The sequence below is a fragment of the Canis lupus genome, chromosome 26 (assembly GCF_003254725.2).
Source record: "Canis lupus dingo isolate Sandy chromosome 26, ASM325472v2, whole genome shotgun sequence".
Lineage (NCBI taxonomy): Eukaryota > Metazoa > Chordata > Mammalia > Carnivora > Canidae > Canis > Canis lupus.
The window spans coordinates 7,686,062-7,705,431 of record NC_064268.1 but is presented as its reverse complement, the minus strand read 5'-3'; the positions used below and the strand labels follow the sequence as shown (position 1 = coordinate 7,705,431).

At 44.4% G+C, this 19,370-nt stretch overlaps 1 protein-coding gene across 1 annotated transcript in view; it reads left to right on the top strand.

Moving 5' to 3' along the window:
* Positions 1 to 517: 517 nt before the first annotated feature.
* CFAP251 (cilia and flagella associated protein 251) overlaps positions 518 to 19,370 on the top strand; it is a 68,256-nt gene continuing 49,403 nt past the window's right edge. Inside the window, exons 1-8 of the mRNA XM_035706674.2 lie at positions 518 to 674; positions 1,611 to 1,823; positions 2,232 to 2,429; positions 3,061 to 3,432; positions 8,576 to 8,716; positions 11,113 to 11,222; positions 17,623 to 17,734; positions 18,005 to 18,085. Coding sequence (XP_035562567.1) covers positions 1,629 to 1,823; positions 2,232 to 2,429; positions 3,061 to 3,432; positions 8,576 to 8,716; positions 11,113 to 11,222; positions 17,623 to 17,734; positions 18,005 to 18,085 — 1,209 coding nt within the window. The 5' untranslated portion in view covers positions 518 to 674; positions 1,611 to 1,628. The remainder of the gene's footprint in view (positions 675 to 1,610; positions 1,824 to 2,231; positions 2,430 to 3,060; positions 3,433 to 8,575; positions 8,717 to 11,112; positions 11,223 to 17,622; positions 17,735 to 18,004; positions 18,086 to 19,370) is intronic.

The window sequence follows — 19,370 nt, the reverse complement described above, 5'->3', positions numbered from 1 at the left end:
GCACCAGAGTTTTCTGCATCAGTGCCTTTGGCTGCTTTCCTGCAGGTTTAAAGAAGCCTCAGGATGGCGGCGTGTGCCGTCTTCTGTGAGATTGTAGCTGAGAGTCACTTTGAAATGATGCTAATAGGCTGAACCAAGCTGGTTTTGCAGAAGCATTTTGTGATGAGAACAGCAAGATAATGTAACCTAAATAGTGTGTAATCCCAGCTAGCGAAAATACTGCACACAGCATGTAGCGCCCGTTGGGAAAGCGTGGAGGGCCGATCTGTGTGCCGCGTCTGAGACCGGGAAATAAAGTGTGCTTTCGGCAAAGAGACTTTTACCAAACAGCTCATACTTCATCTCGTCAAGCCTTCGGAGAGTCAGAACTGCCAAGTATGCACCACTTGGCATACTTGGCACTTGGAGAGGGGGGGGTGGTTGAAGAAAGAGTCGCCTGGCAAGGAAGGCTAATTTCGTCCGGGGGCGGGGCAGTGGCGCGCGTCCCTCTGGGACCGCCAGGGGGCGTGAGCCTTGGGCACGTGGCACCGTCCAGCCCTTCAGCTCTACCGCGGGGAGCTTGGGGACGGAGCTTGGGTGGCAACCGTAGCTAAGCAGCGCGTGGAGGAGAAAACCGTGGCCTCTGGAGGCTGGGGAGGTGACAGAGGGGTCCAGGCGGCGGGAGGGCGCGCTCTGTGAGTCGGGGCCGGGGTCCTGCTGTGGGAGGGCCTGGTGCCCCGCGGGGGTGGGGGGCGCTCGCCCCATCTGGCGGTGGGGGGGGGGGGCAGGGGGGCGCAGCCCCAGAGCTGGAGGAGAGAGCCCGCCTGGGCCTGGGCGTTGTGCACCCCCGCCACTGATCTCCTATACCGTCCGCCCCTACCCCTGGACCCCAGTATTAAGATCTGCCGGCAAAGTTTGCAGTCAGAGCAGGCCCCGTGCTGGAGGGCGGGGGAGGGGGGGGAGAGGGGGGGGGCTTGGTGTCCTAGCAATGCTTTTTTCAGAGGGAGGAACCAAGCGTCAGAGTCTGCCTCTTTCTAGCGTTGTGACCTGAATAAGTCACTTCAACCCTCAGAGCCTCAAACTCAAGTTTGTCAGAAGGAATAAATGAGAGACCATGTTAGACGGCTGCTAAACTTTATAAATGATTGCTGCCTTTCAAGCACTCTGCAGCAGCTGCGTTGAGCATTTTACATCTGTCATCTCAACCCCAGAATTTAGGGTTCTCACTTTTATTCTGCCTGTGAGCAAATTTGGACTCTGAGAGGTACAGTGACTCGCCCAAGGTCACAGAGCTAGTGAGTGGTAGAACTGGGATTCAGTGCCAGGAGAGGCTGACTGTAAAGCTCAGGATTTTAATCACTAAGCCACTGCTTCTGCCCTTGTTTACATTATTAGGATTGTTGTTAATGCCTGGGTTATCACTTTGCTGCCTGTGGGAATATGAATATATATAAAGTGAGTTAGAGGGCTCTAAAGTTATTCCTAGAAAGATGAGAGGCCCTGACATCAATATGTTTAAAATTTGGGACAGGCTTTAGTATTGCACACTTCATCAATAGGTTAGTGCACCAGGAAATTAAAATGGGAAACAAAGGGAACTGCTGATTGTTATGGTCAAAATTTCTCTAAAGGAAAGTCCACAAAAAATAATGTCGGATGCAGGAGAACATCCACTAGAAGAAACAGAAGAAGATGGGGAAACAGAGATGGAAGAAGATTATAATTATAGAGGGATGGAAAGTATGCAACAGGAATTAAAAGATGACATATTAGTATGGAGAGAGCCTCAGCAGGAGGGGGAGCAGGAGGAGGAAGGAGAGGAGGAAGGGGAAGAGAAGGAAGGAGTGGAAGAAGAAGGGGAAGAGGGAGAGGAATGGGAAAAGGAGAGGGGGGAGGAAGAAGGGGAGGAAGGGGAAGAAGGAGAGGAAGAAGGGGAAGAGGCGGAGGAATGGGAAAAGGAGAAGGGGGAGGTAGAAGGGAAGGAGGTGGAGGAAGGGGAAAATGAGGGAGAGGTAGGGGAGGAGGGGGAGGAATGGGAAAAGAGGGGAAAGGAGGAAGTGGAGGAGGAAGGGGAAGAGGAAGAAGAGGAACAAGGGGAAGAGGGAGAGGAGGAAGAGGAGAAATGGGAAAAGGAGGGGAAAAAGGAAGGGGAAGAATGGGAAAAGGAGGGGGAGGAGGAGGAAGGGGGAAAGGAGGAGGAGGAGGGGGAAGGGCAGGAGGAAGAAGGAGAGGAGGCAGGGGAACAGGGAGAGGAGGAAGAGGGAGAGGAAAGGGAAGAAGAAGAAGAGAAGGAGGAGGAAGAAGAGGGGAAAGAATATGGGAAGGAGGAGGAGGCTGCAGGAGTACAGGAAGAAACCACGGTGAAGCTCCGAGAAATCACCAAGTCCATGGTCAATTTGGAGAGACTTACATCAACTCGCTCCCAGTCAATCATGTCTGGAACTTTCCTAGTAAGTAGTAATTTTAAGTCATTCATTCATTGTCATTAACTGAATACTTACCATCTGCCGGGCTGTGGGGAAAATACAAATAAGATACAATCCATTCTCTTAAGGAGCTCTTAAGGTGTGTAGGGAGGCCGATTGATACCTGAACACTGTAGAACAGTATGCTAAGTGCAGTGCTTGAGAGATGCAAGGACACTTAACCCAGCTAGGAGGGTGGTCAGGGAGAGCTTCCTGGAGGAAGTGTGCAGCAGAACTGATGTAAAGAGCTGGTTGGGGTTCACTGGAGTGTGTTTGTCTTAAAGCAAAGTCTGTGTTATAACAGTAATGTAGGCTTTCCACAGACTCTCCCTGACGCAGAGCTCACTGTGGTCCAAGAAGTGACTCCGTGACTCGTCCATCCTTGGAGACGATCTGTGCCTCTTAGAAGAATGGTTTTGCTGTGTGGTTCTGCTAGTAGGCCAAGAACAAACCTGGCACACCCATGATTCATGTTGTTTAAGTACAAAATGTCCCAGGCTCCTTTTATAAAACACTCCATGGCTCCAGTGTGAGGCAAACACCAAGGCTGGCTGATCAGGAGCTTAAAGGAGAGTGAAGGAGACAACAAACCACACACACTATATTTGGAATACAGAAAACCCTTAGTGAGTCAAAGCATTCAATAGGATCAAAGCATTCAGAAACAAGTGAGCTTTTAAGGGACTGGAGCTCAAAACTAAGATTTCTTGATTTGGATCAAACCAGTTCTGAGCAACAACAGATTCATTTCCCTGAAACACAGCCCTCAAGCGAGCCTACAGAGAAAATTGACCAGATGCCCCAAGACGAACTGGGACAAGAAAGGAGAGACTTGGAACCGGGAAAGGAAGAAGAAAGATTATCATCCCTAAGTGAGGAAGAAGAAAAAGAATTCCAGCCCAAAGCAGAGATCCCGGAGAGTTCACTGGTCTCCACCAGTGAGGACATTTTGTTCCAAAAGGATTACAGTGCCAATGTTTACCCTTTGGTAAGTGTAACATCCTTTTTAATTTCCTCCAGTGCTTTGAGAGCATGGTGAAATAAGAGAATTTTATGCATTGGGGAAAAAATATCACCAGAAAGGTCCCTTTTGAACTAATAATAAACCTATATGTTTTTTTATTTTTATTTTTATCTTTTTAAAGATTTTATTTATTTATTCATGAGAGACAGAGAGAGAGAGAGAGAGAGAGAGAGAGAGAGAGAGGCAGAGACGCAGGCAGAGGGAGGAGCAGGCTCCATGCAGAGATCCCTGGCCTCTAGGACCACTCCCTGGGCTGAAGGCGGGGCTAAACTGGGCCACTGGGGCTGCCCAAACCCATATGTTTTAAAATTCAGTTCAGGGCTCTGGCTGGACATGTGTGACAGGATACAGACAAGAACACTGCATTTGAGTCCAGTAGTGTTGCTCTGCAGGCAGGAAATTCCTGGACGTGGTGTGTCTGTTGCACAGGGTGCTGTTCCTTGTGGGAATCTCAAGCTGCAACTCTCCTCCTCCTCTTCCTCCTCCTCCTTTTCCTCTTCTATTCCTTTCCCCTTTCCCTCCTCTTTTCACCTCTTCTGCCTTAATTTGCTTAATACCTTTACAAATTCCTAAAATCATTACGGGCTCCTAAAATTATCCATTCTAAGATAGGCCGGAAAGTGAAAGGTATGGAAAAAGTGAAAGCTGCTGAGAAAAGTACCAGGTGGTCCAAAGGAATCTGCTTTTGCTGCCATGACAATATTCCAGAGCACCACCATCTTTGAGAAGTATAAATATTATCACGTACCAAGAGGAGGAAGAGGAGAGTGTTTTCCCTTCTTTCTCCATCTGCTACTGAAAATGCTTTCTAGGATTCATCTCTGGTTTTTCCCCTGTAGATTCTGCTTTTGAAAGATTTGTAAATGATTGAGCATAAAACATTTAATGTAGTTCCTGACACAGAGTGAGCACTTGACGAGTGTTAACATCTAGAGATGATGATGATGGTCGTGGTGGTAAGGATGGTAATGATGGTGAGGATGATGGAAAATGCCTAGTGGGAGATGCAGACAACCAATAGCCTCCTTTCTGTAGACTGGGCTTACTCCGAGCAGTGGAGTTCAAGATCAAAACTTGTGCTTGCTCAGTCTGAAAGGAAGAATAAGTTTTAGAGCCCATGAAGACTTTTGTCTTGTTTAGCCAGCTAACAAGACATCAGGTAATGTCACTAATGAGAGCAAGTGACCTTTGTGCCAGGGTTTGGGTCCCCTGTTAGCCTTGGGCTCACTGCAGAACCTAACTATTCTAGACCACCTCCCTCTGCAAATTTGTTTAGCTCTTTGAGTACACTTCTTTTCTTTTCCTGTTCCTCCATTGTTTTTTCTTTCTGCTAAAATTAATAGATGCTCTTTAAAAAAATTTTTTTTTAAGCAGGGGCACCTGGGTGGCTCACTCGGTTAACCATCTGAGCCTTGATGTTGGCTCAGGTCATGATCTCGGGTTCATGAGATCCAGCCAGCCCTGCTGAGTGTGGAGCCTACTTGGGATTCTCTCTGCTCCTCCCCCTGTCTAAAAGTAAATAAAAATAAAAAATAAAAAAAATTCAAGCAGATTCCTCTTTTTACACAGGCCATGTCAAATCCATTTCCCTAAAGTGACTACTGTTACAGTTTAGCATGACCGTATATCTTTCCAGACCTTTTCCTGAGCATCTACAGATTTGGTATCTGTGCGCATGCACACACACCACGACACACATTAGTTTTTGTTTTCTCCACCAGTAAGATCTTTTGCCTTACTGCAAAATATTTTTCCACTTAATATGTCTTGGAGGATTTTCTGTATTGGTCCTTGTAGATCCACTTCCTTATTTTACATTCAACCATTTCCCTGTTATTGATGGCCATTTATGTTGCTTCTGATTTGTCCTCACCAGAGGGGCTTCAGCAAGTGTGCTTCTGCATCTCTCTCCTTTCTCTTTGGGGTCCCCTGCCTTATCCCAAATGTCTCCAGCCAAGAAAACAAGGTATCATGCATTTGTGAGAAGGAATATTAAGATTGTCAAGTATAGTGAAGTCTGGTTTTGACATAACGTTTTGTGTTCATGCTTTAGAAGATTGCTGAAAGAGATGGCTGCCACCATGATCATTCACCACGAATGGTAAAACTGGTGCAAAATGCAATTACTACTTCTGTGGTTTCAATTAATGTGAGTGCTGCTTGAGCAAGGATATTCTGTTAGTACTGAGTGAATTACTTACCAAAAAATCTCTAATCACTTAGCTGTCACTTTAGCCACTACCACAAGCGATTAATTCACCATAGCTAATTTTCTGAACAGACTGTTTTTTTGTTTTTAAGTAATCTCTTACACCCAGTGTGGGGCTACAACACTTGGAGATCAGGAGTCATAGGCTTTACTGACTGAGCCAGACACACACTGCTAAATGGACTTTTTTTTTTTTTTTTTGAGCAGTTTAGATTTATAGCAAACTGAACAAAAGTACAGAGTTCCCATATACTCCCTTGTGCCCACCCCTAGATATCCCGTCTATTAATATCTTGCATTAGTGCGGGGCATTTGTTACAGTTGAAGGGCCAATATTGATCATTACTATTAACTAAAGTCCGTCATTTACCTTAGGGGTCACTCCTGATGGTGTAATGTTCTCTGAGCTCTAAGGTATAATGAGATGTGTCCACCATTGCAATGCCCTACAGAGTAGCATCACTGCCTTCAAATCCCTCATGCCCCACTATCCATTCTTCTCTTCACTCCCTCTCTCTCTGGCAAGAATTGTGATATGTTTGTTTGTTTGTTTGTTTTACTGTCTCCATAATTTTGTCTTTTCCAGAATGTCATGTGGTTGGAATCATACAGTGTGAAGTCTTTTCAGGTTGGCTCCTTTCACTTAGCAAAATGCATTTAAGATTTCTCCATGTCTTTTCCTGGCTTGCTAGTTCATTTTCTTTTTATTGCTGAATAATACTCCCTTGTATGAATGTACCATGGTTTGCTTATCCGTGATTTTTTTTTTAATTTTTTTAATTTATTTATGATAGTCACACACACACAGAGAGAGAGAGAGGCAGAGACATAGGCAGAGGGAGAAGCAGGCTCCATGCACCGGGAGCCCGACGTGGGATTCAATCCCGGATCTCCAGGATCATGCCCTGGGCCAAAGGCAGGCGCCAAACCGCTGCGCCACCCAGGGATCCCTGCTTATCCGTGATTTTTATAAAAAACTTGGAACCCAAAATATGCATAAGTAAACTGCTATTGGATTCAAAGCAGTAGAGAGATTTATAGTACCTCTAATTTTTCATTTCAGAAAATTTTTATTTTGGATTTATTCCTGGCAGTATGGAATCTTTAATCATACTGAGGGAATTTTGTCTCTTTATGCTTTATTCTTCCAGGGAAAATGGTGTATGAGGTCCACATATTCCTGGCTCAATAACTGCCTTTCTTATGAAGTTCCTTAGTGACTGTACTACAACTTGTCCATTCCACATATTTTCATGAAGCAAATTGAATTTCACAATATCATTGCTCACTATGTGTCAGGTACTGAGCAGCTTAGGTCCTAGGGACTAGAAGGATAGGATGTTCTTTCTGTTTACTGTTGTCTTTCTTTTATTTTTTTAAAGATTTTATTTATCTATTCATGAGAGATACAGAGATAGGCAGAGGGAGAAGCAGGCTCCCTGTGGGGAGCCTGATATGGGATTCGATCATCAGACCCCGGGATCATGACCTAAACCAAAGGTAGACCACTGAGCCACCCAGGTGTCCCTCTTTTCTCTTTTAAGCAAGGTATTATTCACATAGCATTAAATTCACCCTCCTAAAATATAAAATTGTGATAAAATACACATAAAGTAAAATTTACCATTTTTAGAAAGATTTATTTATTTATTTGAGAAAGAGTATGAGTATGCATACAGTGGCTGATGGGGAGGGGCAGAGAAAGTCTTTAAGCAGACTATGTGTGGAGCCTGCCATGGGGCTGGATTCCACAACCCTGAGAACACAACCTGAGCCAAAACCAGAGTCAGTCGCTTATCCAACTGTGCCACCCAGGTGCCCCTAAAATTTACCATCTTAACCATTTTTAGGTGTACAATGTGTAGTAGTAAGTACATTTGCATTGTGGTGCAACCAAAGCCTGAAACTCCCTACCTACTGAGTAGTTCCTCATTCCCCAGCCCAGCCCCTGGCACCCACCACTCTACTTTGTGTGTCTACGGCTCTGAGTCCTCTCGGGACCTCATATAAGTGGAGTCACATAGTATTTGTCTTGTTGTGACTGGTGAATTTCACTTGTTGTGACTGGTGGATTTCACATGTTGTCCTCAAGGCTCATCCATGTGGTTGAATGGCTGGATGTCCTTTTTGAAGACTGAATAATCCTCACATTTTGTTTATCCATTCATCTGTTGAGGGACACTTGGGTTTCTTCTACCTTTTGACTTTGTGAAATATGCTGCTACAAACATGGGTGTACGAGTGTCTCTTTGAGACCCTGATTTCAGTTCTTTTAGGTGTATACTTGGAAGTATAATTTCTGCATTATATAGTAATTCTGTTTTCAATTTTTTGAGAAATCTCCATGTCGTTTCTCACTACAGCAGCGCCATTTCATGTTCCCACCAAGAGTGCACAGGGGTTCCGATTTCTCCACATCCTTGTAAAATTTACCCTTTTAAAGTATATGATTCATTAGTTTTTAGCATGTTTGCAAGGTTGGGCAACCATTACCACTGATTCCAGAACATTTTCATCCCCTACAAAAGAAATCTATATCCCTTAGCAGTCATTTCCTACCCATCCCCCTGATCTCCCCAACCCCCCCGAGCCCCCCAACCCTCCCCCTGCAGCCACTTATCTACTTTCTGCCTTTATGGATTTGACTCTTCTGGGCACTTCATAGAGATGGAATCATGTACTGTGTAGTCCTCCATGTCTCGCCTCTTTCACTCAGCATCATGGTTTCAAGGGTCATCCACATGCTAGCATGCTGTTGAGGACCTTCTTGAAGTGATTTCTCTTCTTTGGATCGATGATGTGAATCCTCCTCCTCCAGAGACTGTGCCGGGGTGCCTGGCATCACAGCCCTGGGCTTGGCACAATTAGTATCTCACTGGATTTGTCTTTGTCTTCCAGACCATGACTTGGTCTTTCGGATGGAACAGTTCTCTTCCGGTTTACTATATTCGAGACGAAAACCAGAGAGTTCTTCTTTATGTCTGTGCTCACACTGCAGTCATCTACAATGTTTTCAAGAATACTCAGCATCATCTTCAGGTACGCAAGTTTTTGTTTTGTTTTGTTTTGTTTTTTTTTTTTTTTTTCATAACAAAAGAGGCTGTCTTTCACTGGAATGTAGCATTTTCTTTTTTTATTCTAAGAACTGACTTCATTATGTCACTATCGTGTTTTCCTACCTCTCTTCTGGACTATAGTAAGTCTTGTCTTTAGAAACACATTTTTTAAAATTTTTATTTATTTATGATAGTCACAGAGAGAGAGAGAGAGAGAGAGGCAGAGACACAGGCAGAGGGAGAAGCAGGCTCCATGCACCGGGAGCCCGATGTGGGATTCGATCCCATGTCTCCGGGATCACGCCCTGGGCCAAAGGCAGGCGCCAAACCGCTGCGCCACCCAGGGATCCCTAGAAACACATTTTTAAAAAAGATTTACCTACATATTGTTAGAGAAACAGCGAGAGAGTAAGGGAGTGGAGCAGAGGCAGAGGAAGAGGGAGAAAAAGAGGGAGAGAAGCAGACTCCACACTGAGCACAGAGCCTGAAGTGGGGCTCAATCCCACAACCCTGAGATCGTGACCTGAGCTGAAATTAAGTCAGACACTGATCTGACTGAGCCACACAGGTGCCCCAGAAACACACTGTATTGTTCGTTGTCTCTAATTCTAATCAGAATCAATTTACAAACCACAGCAATTGATGTTTATTTTACAGCAACAGGAATTTAAAGCATTTGTAATTTTTTTTTTACATTTCCATAAAGATGTGGTCAGGATATATCATGTTGCCGCCACAGAACCATGGGGAACATAAAAGGCTTTAGCATGGATTCCAGACCTAATTAATATTTAGGGGAGGGCTTTGCAGGTGCAAAAGGGCTTTGATCCTCATAATTGTGCTGAGAGGTGGGTGGTAATACCCCCATTTTACTAGAAGAAAAAACTGAGGCTCAGAGAGGTTTAGCTGACTTACCCAAGATTGCACTGGTACATGGTGAAGCCAGGTCTTTCTTGAATGTAGGTCCCCTGACATCAAAGTGTTGAGTAGGTTGGTTGTCATCCTATGCCTTCCTCTCCCGTGTCCTCTGTGTTTGCCCTCCCTACACCACTCTGCTTCCTTTATTCCTGATCATTTACCTGACCCACTGTCCTCTTTTCTTGGTGTCTGACTTTTCACTAGTTAACCTAGTAAATAAACGTTCCAGATTACCCTTTGCAATGGGCATATATTTTAATAAGGATCTTCCTCAGTCAATGCCTACGTCAGAAACATCACAAAGGGTTTTTCAAGGAATCCACACCGTGTGGGTGCAGCTGGAGGTATTTGCTCTCTAGGAGTCCAGAAACATACACAAAAGCAGCACGCAGCCCTTCTTGGAACTTAGTTGAATGTGCAGCACTGAACACAGGGGTAACAACAGAGGGAGATGGGAGCATTTGTGTCTGCAGAGTCGGGAAAGGGTAGGAGTGGGCAGAGGGGCTGAGAAATAGGGACTATGCCAGGCAGGTGTCCAGCCTCCCTCATAGTCACATGGCTGGGAATAGCCTTGACCATTCACCATTCACCATTCATTCATTCATTCATTCATTCCTTTATTCCACAGATATTTGTCATCACTTCTTTGTTTAGAGTCTGTGTCTGTAGTGGTGAACAAAACAGGTCTGGTCCCCCCGCCCCTTTGTATAGCTTACAATCTCATAAATACATAATTACAAATGGTAACAAGCACTCCAAAGGAAACGTGGGCTGCTGTAGGAGAGAGACCAAGAGTGAGAGATGGACCTCTGACTGGTGGGCTGGCAATGCAGATGTGCCCTTTATGGGGAGATCTGATGGACTGAGGAGAATGAACCAACCAGGGGCAGTTTGGGGAGGAGCATTCTAGCCCAGAGAGTTCCGGGTTTGCAGGCCTGTGCATCGGGCCCAGTATGGCTGGCATTGAGTGAGCAACAGGAGATGAAGAAGGGAGGAAACGGTCTGTTTTCTGGCAGGGAGCAGTGCCATCTTGTTTGTGTTTCCAGGAGATTCCTGAGTTACTGGGAAAGGATTATAGGGGGATGGGAATGAAAGCAGAGACAAGTGAGGAGGCTCTTGCCCCAGAATTGCTCAGTGACCTGATGTGGACACATTTTTAGGGAGATGAAGGGGCTGGGGGCTGGGCAGAAGCCCAACATTTATTCTCAACCTGGGTTCAGAGTTGGGTACATGACTCGACCTGTAGGGAGACCCTGTCCCTGTGAGTGTGGCTTATCCTTCAGGTATGTTGAGGGAGAGAAAATCTGAAAACCACTGGCTATGGAGAAATGCCAGGGAAGGCCCATTGGAGTGGAATTTTCAGCCAGATGGACCTGGAAGGAGAGCTTTGTTCTCTCTTTGGGGCTCCAGCCTCTCCTACTGTTCTTGATGTTTCAAAGCATTTTCTCTGCATTTCTGCAGGGCCACCTTAATGTGATCTCCTGCCTTTGCATCAGTGAAGATAGGCGGTGGATTGCCACGGCTGACAAAGGGCCCAACTGTCTAATAATTATATGGGATTCCTTCACAGGGTAAGCTTTGTGCAGTCATGTTTTTTCCTACTTCATACAGTGGATCTGCTACTGTGACCAGCAACAAATGAGTAATGCTGGTGTGGACGTTACAGAAACTAGTGATGGGATACAGGATGAGGGGTGAAGTGGCCTGGGAGGCTGGCCATCTTGTTGCCTTGAGGCCTGATTGAGTGACATTACCTTGGTGAATTTCCCATTTATAATACTTGGCTCTTTAGACCCAGAGACTTGGTTTGGCAGTGTCCCCGAGTAGATGGGGCTGAGGGAGGTTAACCCACCCTGACCCAGCTTGGAGGCCCAGGGAAGTGCAGTGACTTTCCTCACCTGCAAAAAAAAAAAAAAAAAAAAAAAAAAAAAAGGAGGGCTAATCATACCTACTGTTTTGGTTTCCTTGGGCTGCTCTAAGAAATTACCACACACCAAGGGGCTTAAAAAATAGATAGTTGGAAAAATAAAAAATAAAAAAATAAATAGATAGTTGGGCAGCCCAGGTGGCTCAGCAGTTTAGCGCCGCCTTCAGTCCAGGGCATGATCCTGGAGACACGGGATTGAGTCCCACGTCGGGCTCACTGCATGAGCCTGCTTCTCCCTCTGCCTCTCTCTCTGTGTCTCTCATGAATAAATAAATAAAATCTTAAAAAAAACAAACAAACAAAAAGAAACAGAAAGTTATGTCACAGTTCACGAGGCTGGAAGTCTGAAATCAGGATGCCCAAAGGGGTGGTTCCTTCTGGGGCTGTGAGGGAACCTGTTCCAGGCCTCTCTCCCAGCTGCTGGTGGTGGCTGGCAGCCTTTGGCATTCCTTAGCTGGTAGACTAATCACTCTAGTCTCTGCCTCTGTCTTCAGGTGGCATTGTCCCCTGTGTGTCTCTTTTTTTTTTTTTTTTTTTTAATTTTTATTTTATTTATGATAGTCGCACAGAGAGAGAGAGAGAAGCAGAGACATAGGCAGAGGGAGAAGCAGGCTCCATGCACCGGGAGCCTGACGTGGGATTCGATCCCGGGTCTCCAGGATCGCGCCCTGGGCCAAAGGCAGGCGCCAAACCGCTGCGCCACCCAGGGATCCCCCCCTGTGTGTCTCTTTGTGTCTTCTCTTCTGTGAGTTCAGTAGTCATTGGATTTAGGATCCATCCTAATCCAGCATGACCTCTTCTGAACTAAGTACATCTGCAAAGACCCTATTCCCGTATAACACTCACATTCTGAGGCTCTGGGTGGACATGACTTTTGAGAAGGCCCTCAATTCACTACACTTACTTCATAGGACTATCATGAAGACCAGTAAAGCACAGTACACGGCCCATGATAGATGCTCATATGTGAGTTTTCTTTCTCAATTCCTGGTCCTAGAGGCAGAGTGCAGTGCTAGGTTAATTGATAAGATTGTAAGGCCCCGGTTCAGTTGCAGGGGGGCACTGACATGGGGGGTGGATGAGTCCAGTAGGACACAATTAGGAAGAAGTTGTGTTTAATGCTCAGGTATTCTGGAAAGTTATGTTGGATATTCTAAGATACAGGTCCTCCAGGTGACTGGTGATCTCCATAGGGCCATGTTTCCTAATCTTGGTCCTTATCTTACTGGACATCTCAGTAGCATTTGACACCTTTCATTTCCTTGGCTTCTCTGATACCACATCCCCTTGGTTTTCATCTGACTTCTGAGACTCTGCTTCCTGTGGCCTGAGCTGGTGAGGACCTGGTTGGTACTATTCTCCAACCAGGAGGGAGCAGAACTGGGGTTTTAAGCCACATCTCAGTAATCACCTCGTATTTCATCTTTTCACAAACGAGGAAGCTGCTGGAGAATATTCTACCTGGATGCCCCATGTGTATCTCCTGCTAAAATGTCTCAAAGCCCTGTTGCATTTCCTCCCAGATGCCTTCTGAACCCACCCCTGGTGCCCCTGCCCATCCTCTCTCACCTGGGCCCTCACCTGACAGGGCTCCTCCTCTGCAGCTTCACTCTGCCACCCAACCCCCAGGATGTTGATTTTGTTTTATTATAGTGAAATATACATCACAAAATTGACCATCTTCACAATTTTTAAGAAGATTTATTTATTTATTTGAGAGAGCGAGTTAGAGAGCATGAGTGGGAGGATGAGCAGAGGGAGAGAGAATCCTCCAGCAGACTCCTTGCTGAGCACAGAGCCCAAGGTAGGGCTCAATCCCAGGACCCTGAAATCATGACCTGAGCTGAAACCAAGAGCCAGCCACTTTTCTGACTGAGCCACCCAGGCGCCCCATCTCCATGATCTTTTTTTATTTTATTTTATTTTATTTTAATTTTTTTATTTATGATAGTCACAGAGAGAGAGAGAGAGAGAGAGAGAGAGAGAGGCAGAGACACAGGCAGAGGGAGAAGCAGGCTCCATGCACCGGGAGCCCGACATGGGATTCGATCCCGGGTCTCCAGGATCGCGCCCGGGGCCAAAGGCAGGCGCCAAACTGCTGCGCCACCCAGGGATCCCCATCTCCACCATCTTTAAGCATATAATTCAGTGGCATTAATTACATTCATGATGTTGTACAACCATCGACACTATTTCCAGAACATTTTTATCACCCCCAAACAGAAACTCTGTGCCAGTAAGCTCCCTGTTCTCCCTCCCCTGGGCCCCTTCTCTAATTTCTGTCTTTGTAGATGCCTATTGTTTTTTGTGTGTGGAGTTGTATGTGACTTTTTGTGCCTGGCTCTTCTCTCAGCATGGTGTTTTCAGAGTACTCCCGTGTTGTGGCATGAAACAGTGCTCCTTTCTTTTCAAGATTCCATTGCACGGATAGACCAACTTTGTTTATCCATCTGTTGATATTTAAAAATCTTTTAACTGAAAGCTAATATCTCCTCTGGCTACCACCACCAATCTTCGTCTTCTTCCTAGTGGTAGTTCATTTGGTATGTTTCCTTCCAGAACATTTGCTGTTGTCTTAAACACAGGTACGTGGACATCATCATGTACAACCACATAGTTTTTCTCCATGGCATTTTAAGTGTGATCTTCTCCCAAACCCAAAATCTGATTATGTTGCTTCCCTGCTTAACACCCTTCAGAGGCTGCCTGTCACCAACCCAGTCTGTGTTAGAGGGAGTACACATCTTGCATCATAGCCGCGGGAACATGTCCCCCAGAAAGTGAGACACACACACATACACACATACCATACTGCCTAGCTGCAGCTGTGGCTGTCTTATGCTTTCAGCTGCAAGACTTACCCATGAGGGAAAGTTAATATATCCTGTGACAGGAAGTCTGTAAGCAGGAAGAGTGGGCCCCTCACGTGTGTTCCTTCTCTGACACTGTTGCTTATATCTCTCCTTCTCCAGGCACAGGTGGCCCCCATATAAAGTGTTTATTCTTTGCTTCTTTCTTGCTTGTGAAGCTGTCTCCCCTACCAGACTGGGGATGACACTGTCAGTGATTTTTCTTTTTTTAATTTCAAATTACAGTGCATCTGTGGTTAACAATTCAACATGTTGATATGAGTTTTATGATACAGCAAATGATGACTTTGGGATCCAGAAAAGATTATTTGGTTTTAGAATTAACATTCACTTTCAAGTTGTAAACTAACAAGGATAGTTTTTCCTTAAGCTTTTCATTCAACTTAAAAATCTTACTTCTTTTATAAATCTAGCATATTTTTGCAATTGCCTTTAAGGGGGTTTTGAATAATGTTTGGCCCCACTTACAAATTTGATTATTAATTCATTTAAAACATTTTTAAACTTCACTTAGAAATTGAATATATTTGGTTTTATCTTTAAGTTCTTGAGTAGTCTGATTAAAAAATAAACCCTTCACCCATACTTAAGTAATTCTTGTAAATCTAATAAATTAGACATAACTATGGCAAAAATTAAGTTCTCATAAGTATTTTAATATTGTTTATAAACCAATGCAATTTGAAATTAAAATTACAAGTCTAAAAAAAATTACAAGTCTAAATTAAGTACAGGCTTTAAATTAGAATCACAAATTGAATCTATCAGAGGCTCTGATATGTTAAATTCTCTTAAACATCACCCATTCCTAAACAAAATAAACAAATTCTCTTTCCACCAATACGTTTACAGTACAAGCCCAACTGACATCATCATCTTTATATTTAATTCTGAATAGCCACAGGGTTAAGATGCTTTTCCCAGGACACCTGGGTAGTTCAGCAGTTAAGCATCTGCCTTCAGCTCAGGGCATGATTCTGGAGTCCTGGGATTGAATCCCACATTGGGCTCCTTGCATGGAGCCTGCTTTTCCCTATACCTATGTCTCTGCCTCTGTCTCTCTCTGTGTTTCTCTCTGGGCCCAGCCAGGTATGGCCCAGAAGTGACATGTTTGCTATAACAAGGGCTCCATAATGAAAAACAGTGTTCCTGGATTATGTTCCTGGATTATTACTACCTGCTCTTTATCTCCAGTGTAGGTCAGGGACTCCCCCCTCCCCATGCTACTGTTCACTCACTTCCTTGCTTCTGCCATCTCCTGAATTTCTTTAGCTCTCTTAGATATTTAAATATCTAATTTAGGGGCAGCTGGGTGGCTTAGTGGTTGAGTGTCTGCCTTTGGTGCAGGTCGTGATCCTGGAGTCCTGGGATCAAGTCCTGCATCGGGCTTTCCGCAGGAGCCTGTTTCTCCCTCTGCCTGTGTCTCTGTGTCTCTCATGAATAAATTAATAAAATCTTTTAGAAAATTAATTCTGCATGTGACAAGGCTTTGCCTGCTTCTTACAGTTCGAGTCTTGCCAGTAACAAGTACAGAAGTAATGAAGAGAGGGGCTGAGTGGTTCAGTCAGTTAAGCATCTGCCTGCCTTTGGCTCAGATCATGATCCTGAGGTCCTGGGATTGAGCCCCATACTAGCTCCCCGCTCAGTGGGAGTCTACTTCTCCCTCTGCCCCTCACTTCACTCTTGCTCTCGCTCTCTCTCAAATAAATAAATAAAAATCTTAAAAAAAAAAAAAAAGTGCATGAGGACAAAAAAGTGAAAGTCCCTTTCCACCCAAACACATCTCCACAGTCACCTTAGCTTACTTTGGAGTCCATTCCTCTAGCCTCTTCTCTGCACAGAAATGTGTGCACTTTCTTTCCTTCATCCAGGATGATGCTACATACACTCTTTTGTAATTTGCTTTTTTCACAAAATTTTGGTCACCTTCCAATATCTTCCTCATTTTTTTTGAAAGTAGCATAGTTTTTCATTATATGGTTATGTTCTAATATTTTTTAACATCTCTCACATCCATGGATATTTTGTTGTTTCCAGATTTTTTTGCCATTAAAGCAGTTCTACAAAAACATGAACTAATATTTATCTGTTTATTTTTGCTATTATTTTTCTGGGAACAAGTTGTAGAAGAGGAATTGTTGGGTCATAGGGTATATACATTTACAATTTTGATTGATGTAGCTAAGTTGCTGTCTAGAAAGCTTGTGCTTATTTACATTCCCACTTAGGTAGGAGGGTGCTCGTTTTCCTAAGAGCTTGGGTATTGTCCTAGGAGTCTTTTTTCATATTTCCGTCCTTTGTGCCTGGCACCGAATCAGCGCTCAATAATGAGTGACACTAGACTTCACGAAGACAACAAATAGCCCATTTGCATGATGCCAAGTTAATTTTGTTTTTTTAAATTGAGGTAAAATTTACATAACATACAATTCACCATTATAAAGTGTGCATTCAATGGCATTTAGCACAGTAACAGTGTTATGTGATCCCCACCTATAGCTAGTTCCAAAATACTTTTTCTTTAAAAGATTTTAAGTAATCTCTACACTCAACATCGGGCCTGAACTCACAACCCTGAGATCAGAAGTCACATACTCCACTGACTGATCCAGCTAGGCACTCCTACTTCCAAAATATTTTCAACTCCCCAAAAGGAAAATCTGAAACCATCAGCCATCATTCTCTTTCCCTCCTCCCCCATCCCCTAGCAGCCTCCAATCTGCTTTCTATCCCTGCGAATTTTCTAATTATGGACACTTCATTAAAAAAATATTTTATTTGTTTATTTGAGAGAAAGAGAGAAGGACCAGGGGTGGGGGCAGAGGGAGAAGCAGACTCCCTGCTGAGCAGGGAGCCTGATGTGGGGATCCATCCTGAGACTCCATCCTGAGCCAAAGGCAAATGCTTCACCAACTAAGCCACCCAGCCACCTCAAACTCTGGACATTTCATACCAATGGATTCATACAGCAGGCTCCTTTCACTTCATGTGGTGTTTTCAGGGTTCGCCCATGGCAGAGTAGCTTTCACTGCCTATTCCTTTCTATGGCTGAATCATAGTCCATCATATGGATGAACCACATTTGGTTCCTCCATAACTGATGCTTTTGAAGTGAGTCCCTCTGGGAAGCAAGGAGACCTCAGCAAACAGTTGTTCCCCTGGCCTGTTTTGCAGCATTCCTGTGCACACAATATTTGACAGCTGTCCAGAAGGCAATGGCATTGGGTCCATAGCCATCACCCGGGACGCCAAGTATCTGGCAACCATCTCAGATGCTGAAATCCAGGTACAGGGCCCTTGGAATTGGCCTCAGCGGGCTGGCCAGCCTGTCAGGTGTGTCCCAGTGAGCAGCTCTGCTCTGGCCACATGGCATCTGTGATGCTCTCAGGGAATGACCATATCCCTTAGCACATTGGTGGGAGTTCTCTGCCTGGAGCTTTGCTTACAGTGCTCTGCTCCATTAGCCGAAGTTACAGGGTTACCACAAGAGGTGTAGGGGACTTAGCTGCCTTCAGAAACCTTCTTCTTATCCTCCTCTGTCTGCTGGCACTCACAGAAAGTTTGCATCTGGAGGTGGACCTTAGCAGTGGAAACGCCAGCGTGTACTCTTGACCTTCCCAAAGAGTATGGCTTTCAGGTGAGCTCAATTTGAGTCTGTAAAGTGATGGTGTACAGTTATACTGAGCCCAGGTCAAAACCTACTTTTGGCTTTACTGGAGTTTTGTTATGGTGCTCTAGCACTTGTTAAAAAACATTTTCATATCCATGATTTCATTTTTATTTTTTATGATGGTTAGCAATTTTTTGAGCATTTATTATGTGCCAGATTCTGCTAAGTTCTTTATATACAGTATCTCACACAATCCATGCAAACATGTTGGGAAGGAGTTATTTAGTAACATCTATGGAATGCTATTAATTACAGATAATTTAAAAAAATTTAAAAAAAATTACAGATAATTTGTCTGAAGTCAGAGGCCAGCAGCCTTTCTTATTCTGGAAGTATGCACTTAACTGCTCCTAATATCTGGAAGTTATTAGTCCCAGTTTGCTTGAAGTTACTTGCCAAGGACACCCACAAAGTTTACTCTGCTGTTCTGCATCGTCTTATTCATTCTTGCGTCCTCATTCATCATTAGCTTGCTGAGTACCTACTCATGTGCTAAGACACTATGGAAAGTACATACCTGGATGCCGGACCTAGAACCCAGTCAGAGGGTCTGGGTGATTGGGCTCAGCCAATCATAAAGCTCTACAGCTTTATGTCCATGTCTCTTCTGGCCCCCAGCATTTCTCTAGGTCTCTGAAAAAAATTTCCTTACGGCTTTGTAAGCTGAGCTGATAGAATAGCCACCAGCCATAGTAGGTTTTTCTATTGCTGCCAAAAGCTCCTCTGGGATTTTGATAGAGATTGCATTGAATCTACGATCACTTGGGATAGCTGTCCTCTTAACAATCCATGGGCACAGGATGTCTTTCCATATACTTATGTCTTCTTGAATTTCCTTCAGCAGTGTTTTATAGTTTGCAGTGTACAACTTTCACCCAAGATTTTATTCCTAGGTATTTTTATGCTATTGTAAGTAGATTCGTGTTCTTAATTTCCTTCTCAGATTGTTTATTGCTAATATATAGAAACTCAACTGATTTTTGTGTGATTTTGCACCATGAAACTTTGCTGAATACATGTGGCTACTTAGATTTGAATAGATTGAAATAAGATAAAACTACAAATTCATTTCCTCAGCATCTCTACATTTCAGGTACTCACTAGCCACCTGTGACTGACTGCGGCCATGTTTGACAGCACAGATGAGTGAACATCTCCATCATAACAGAAAGTGCTGTTAGCACTGCATATGCCCCACATCTGGAAGGACTCTGCCATTAGTGTGCTCTGTGCTCCTGCCCACCCAACTGAG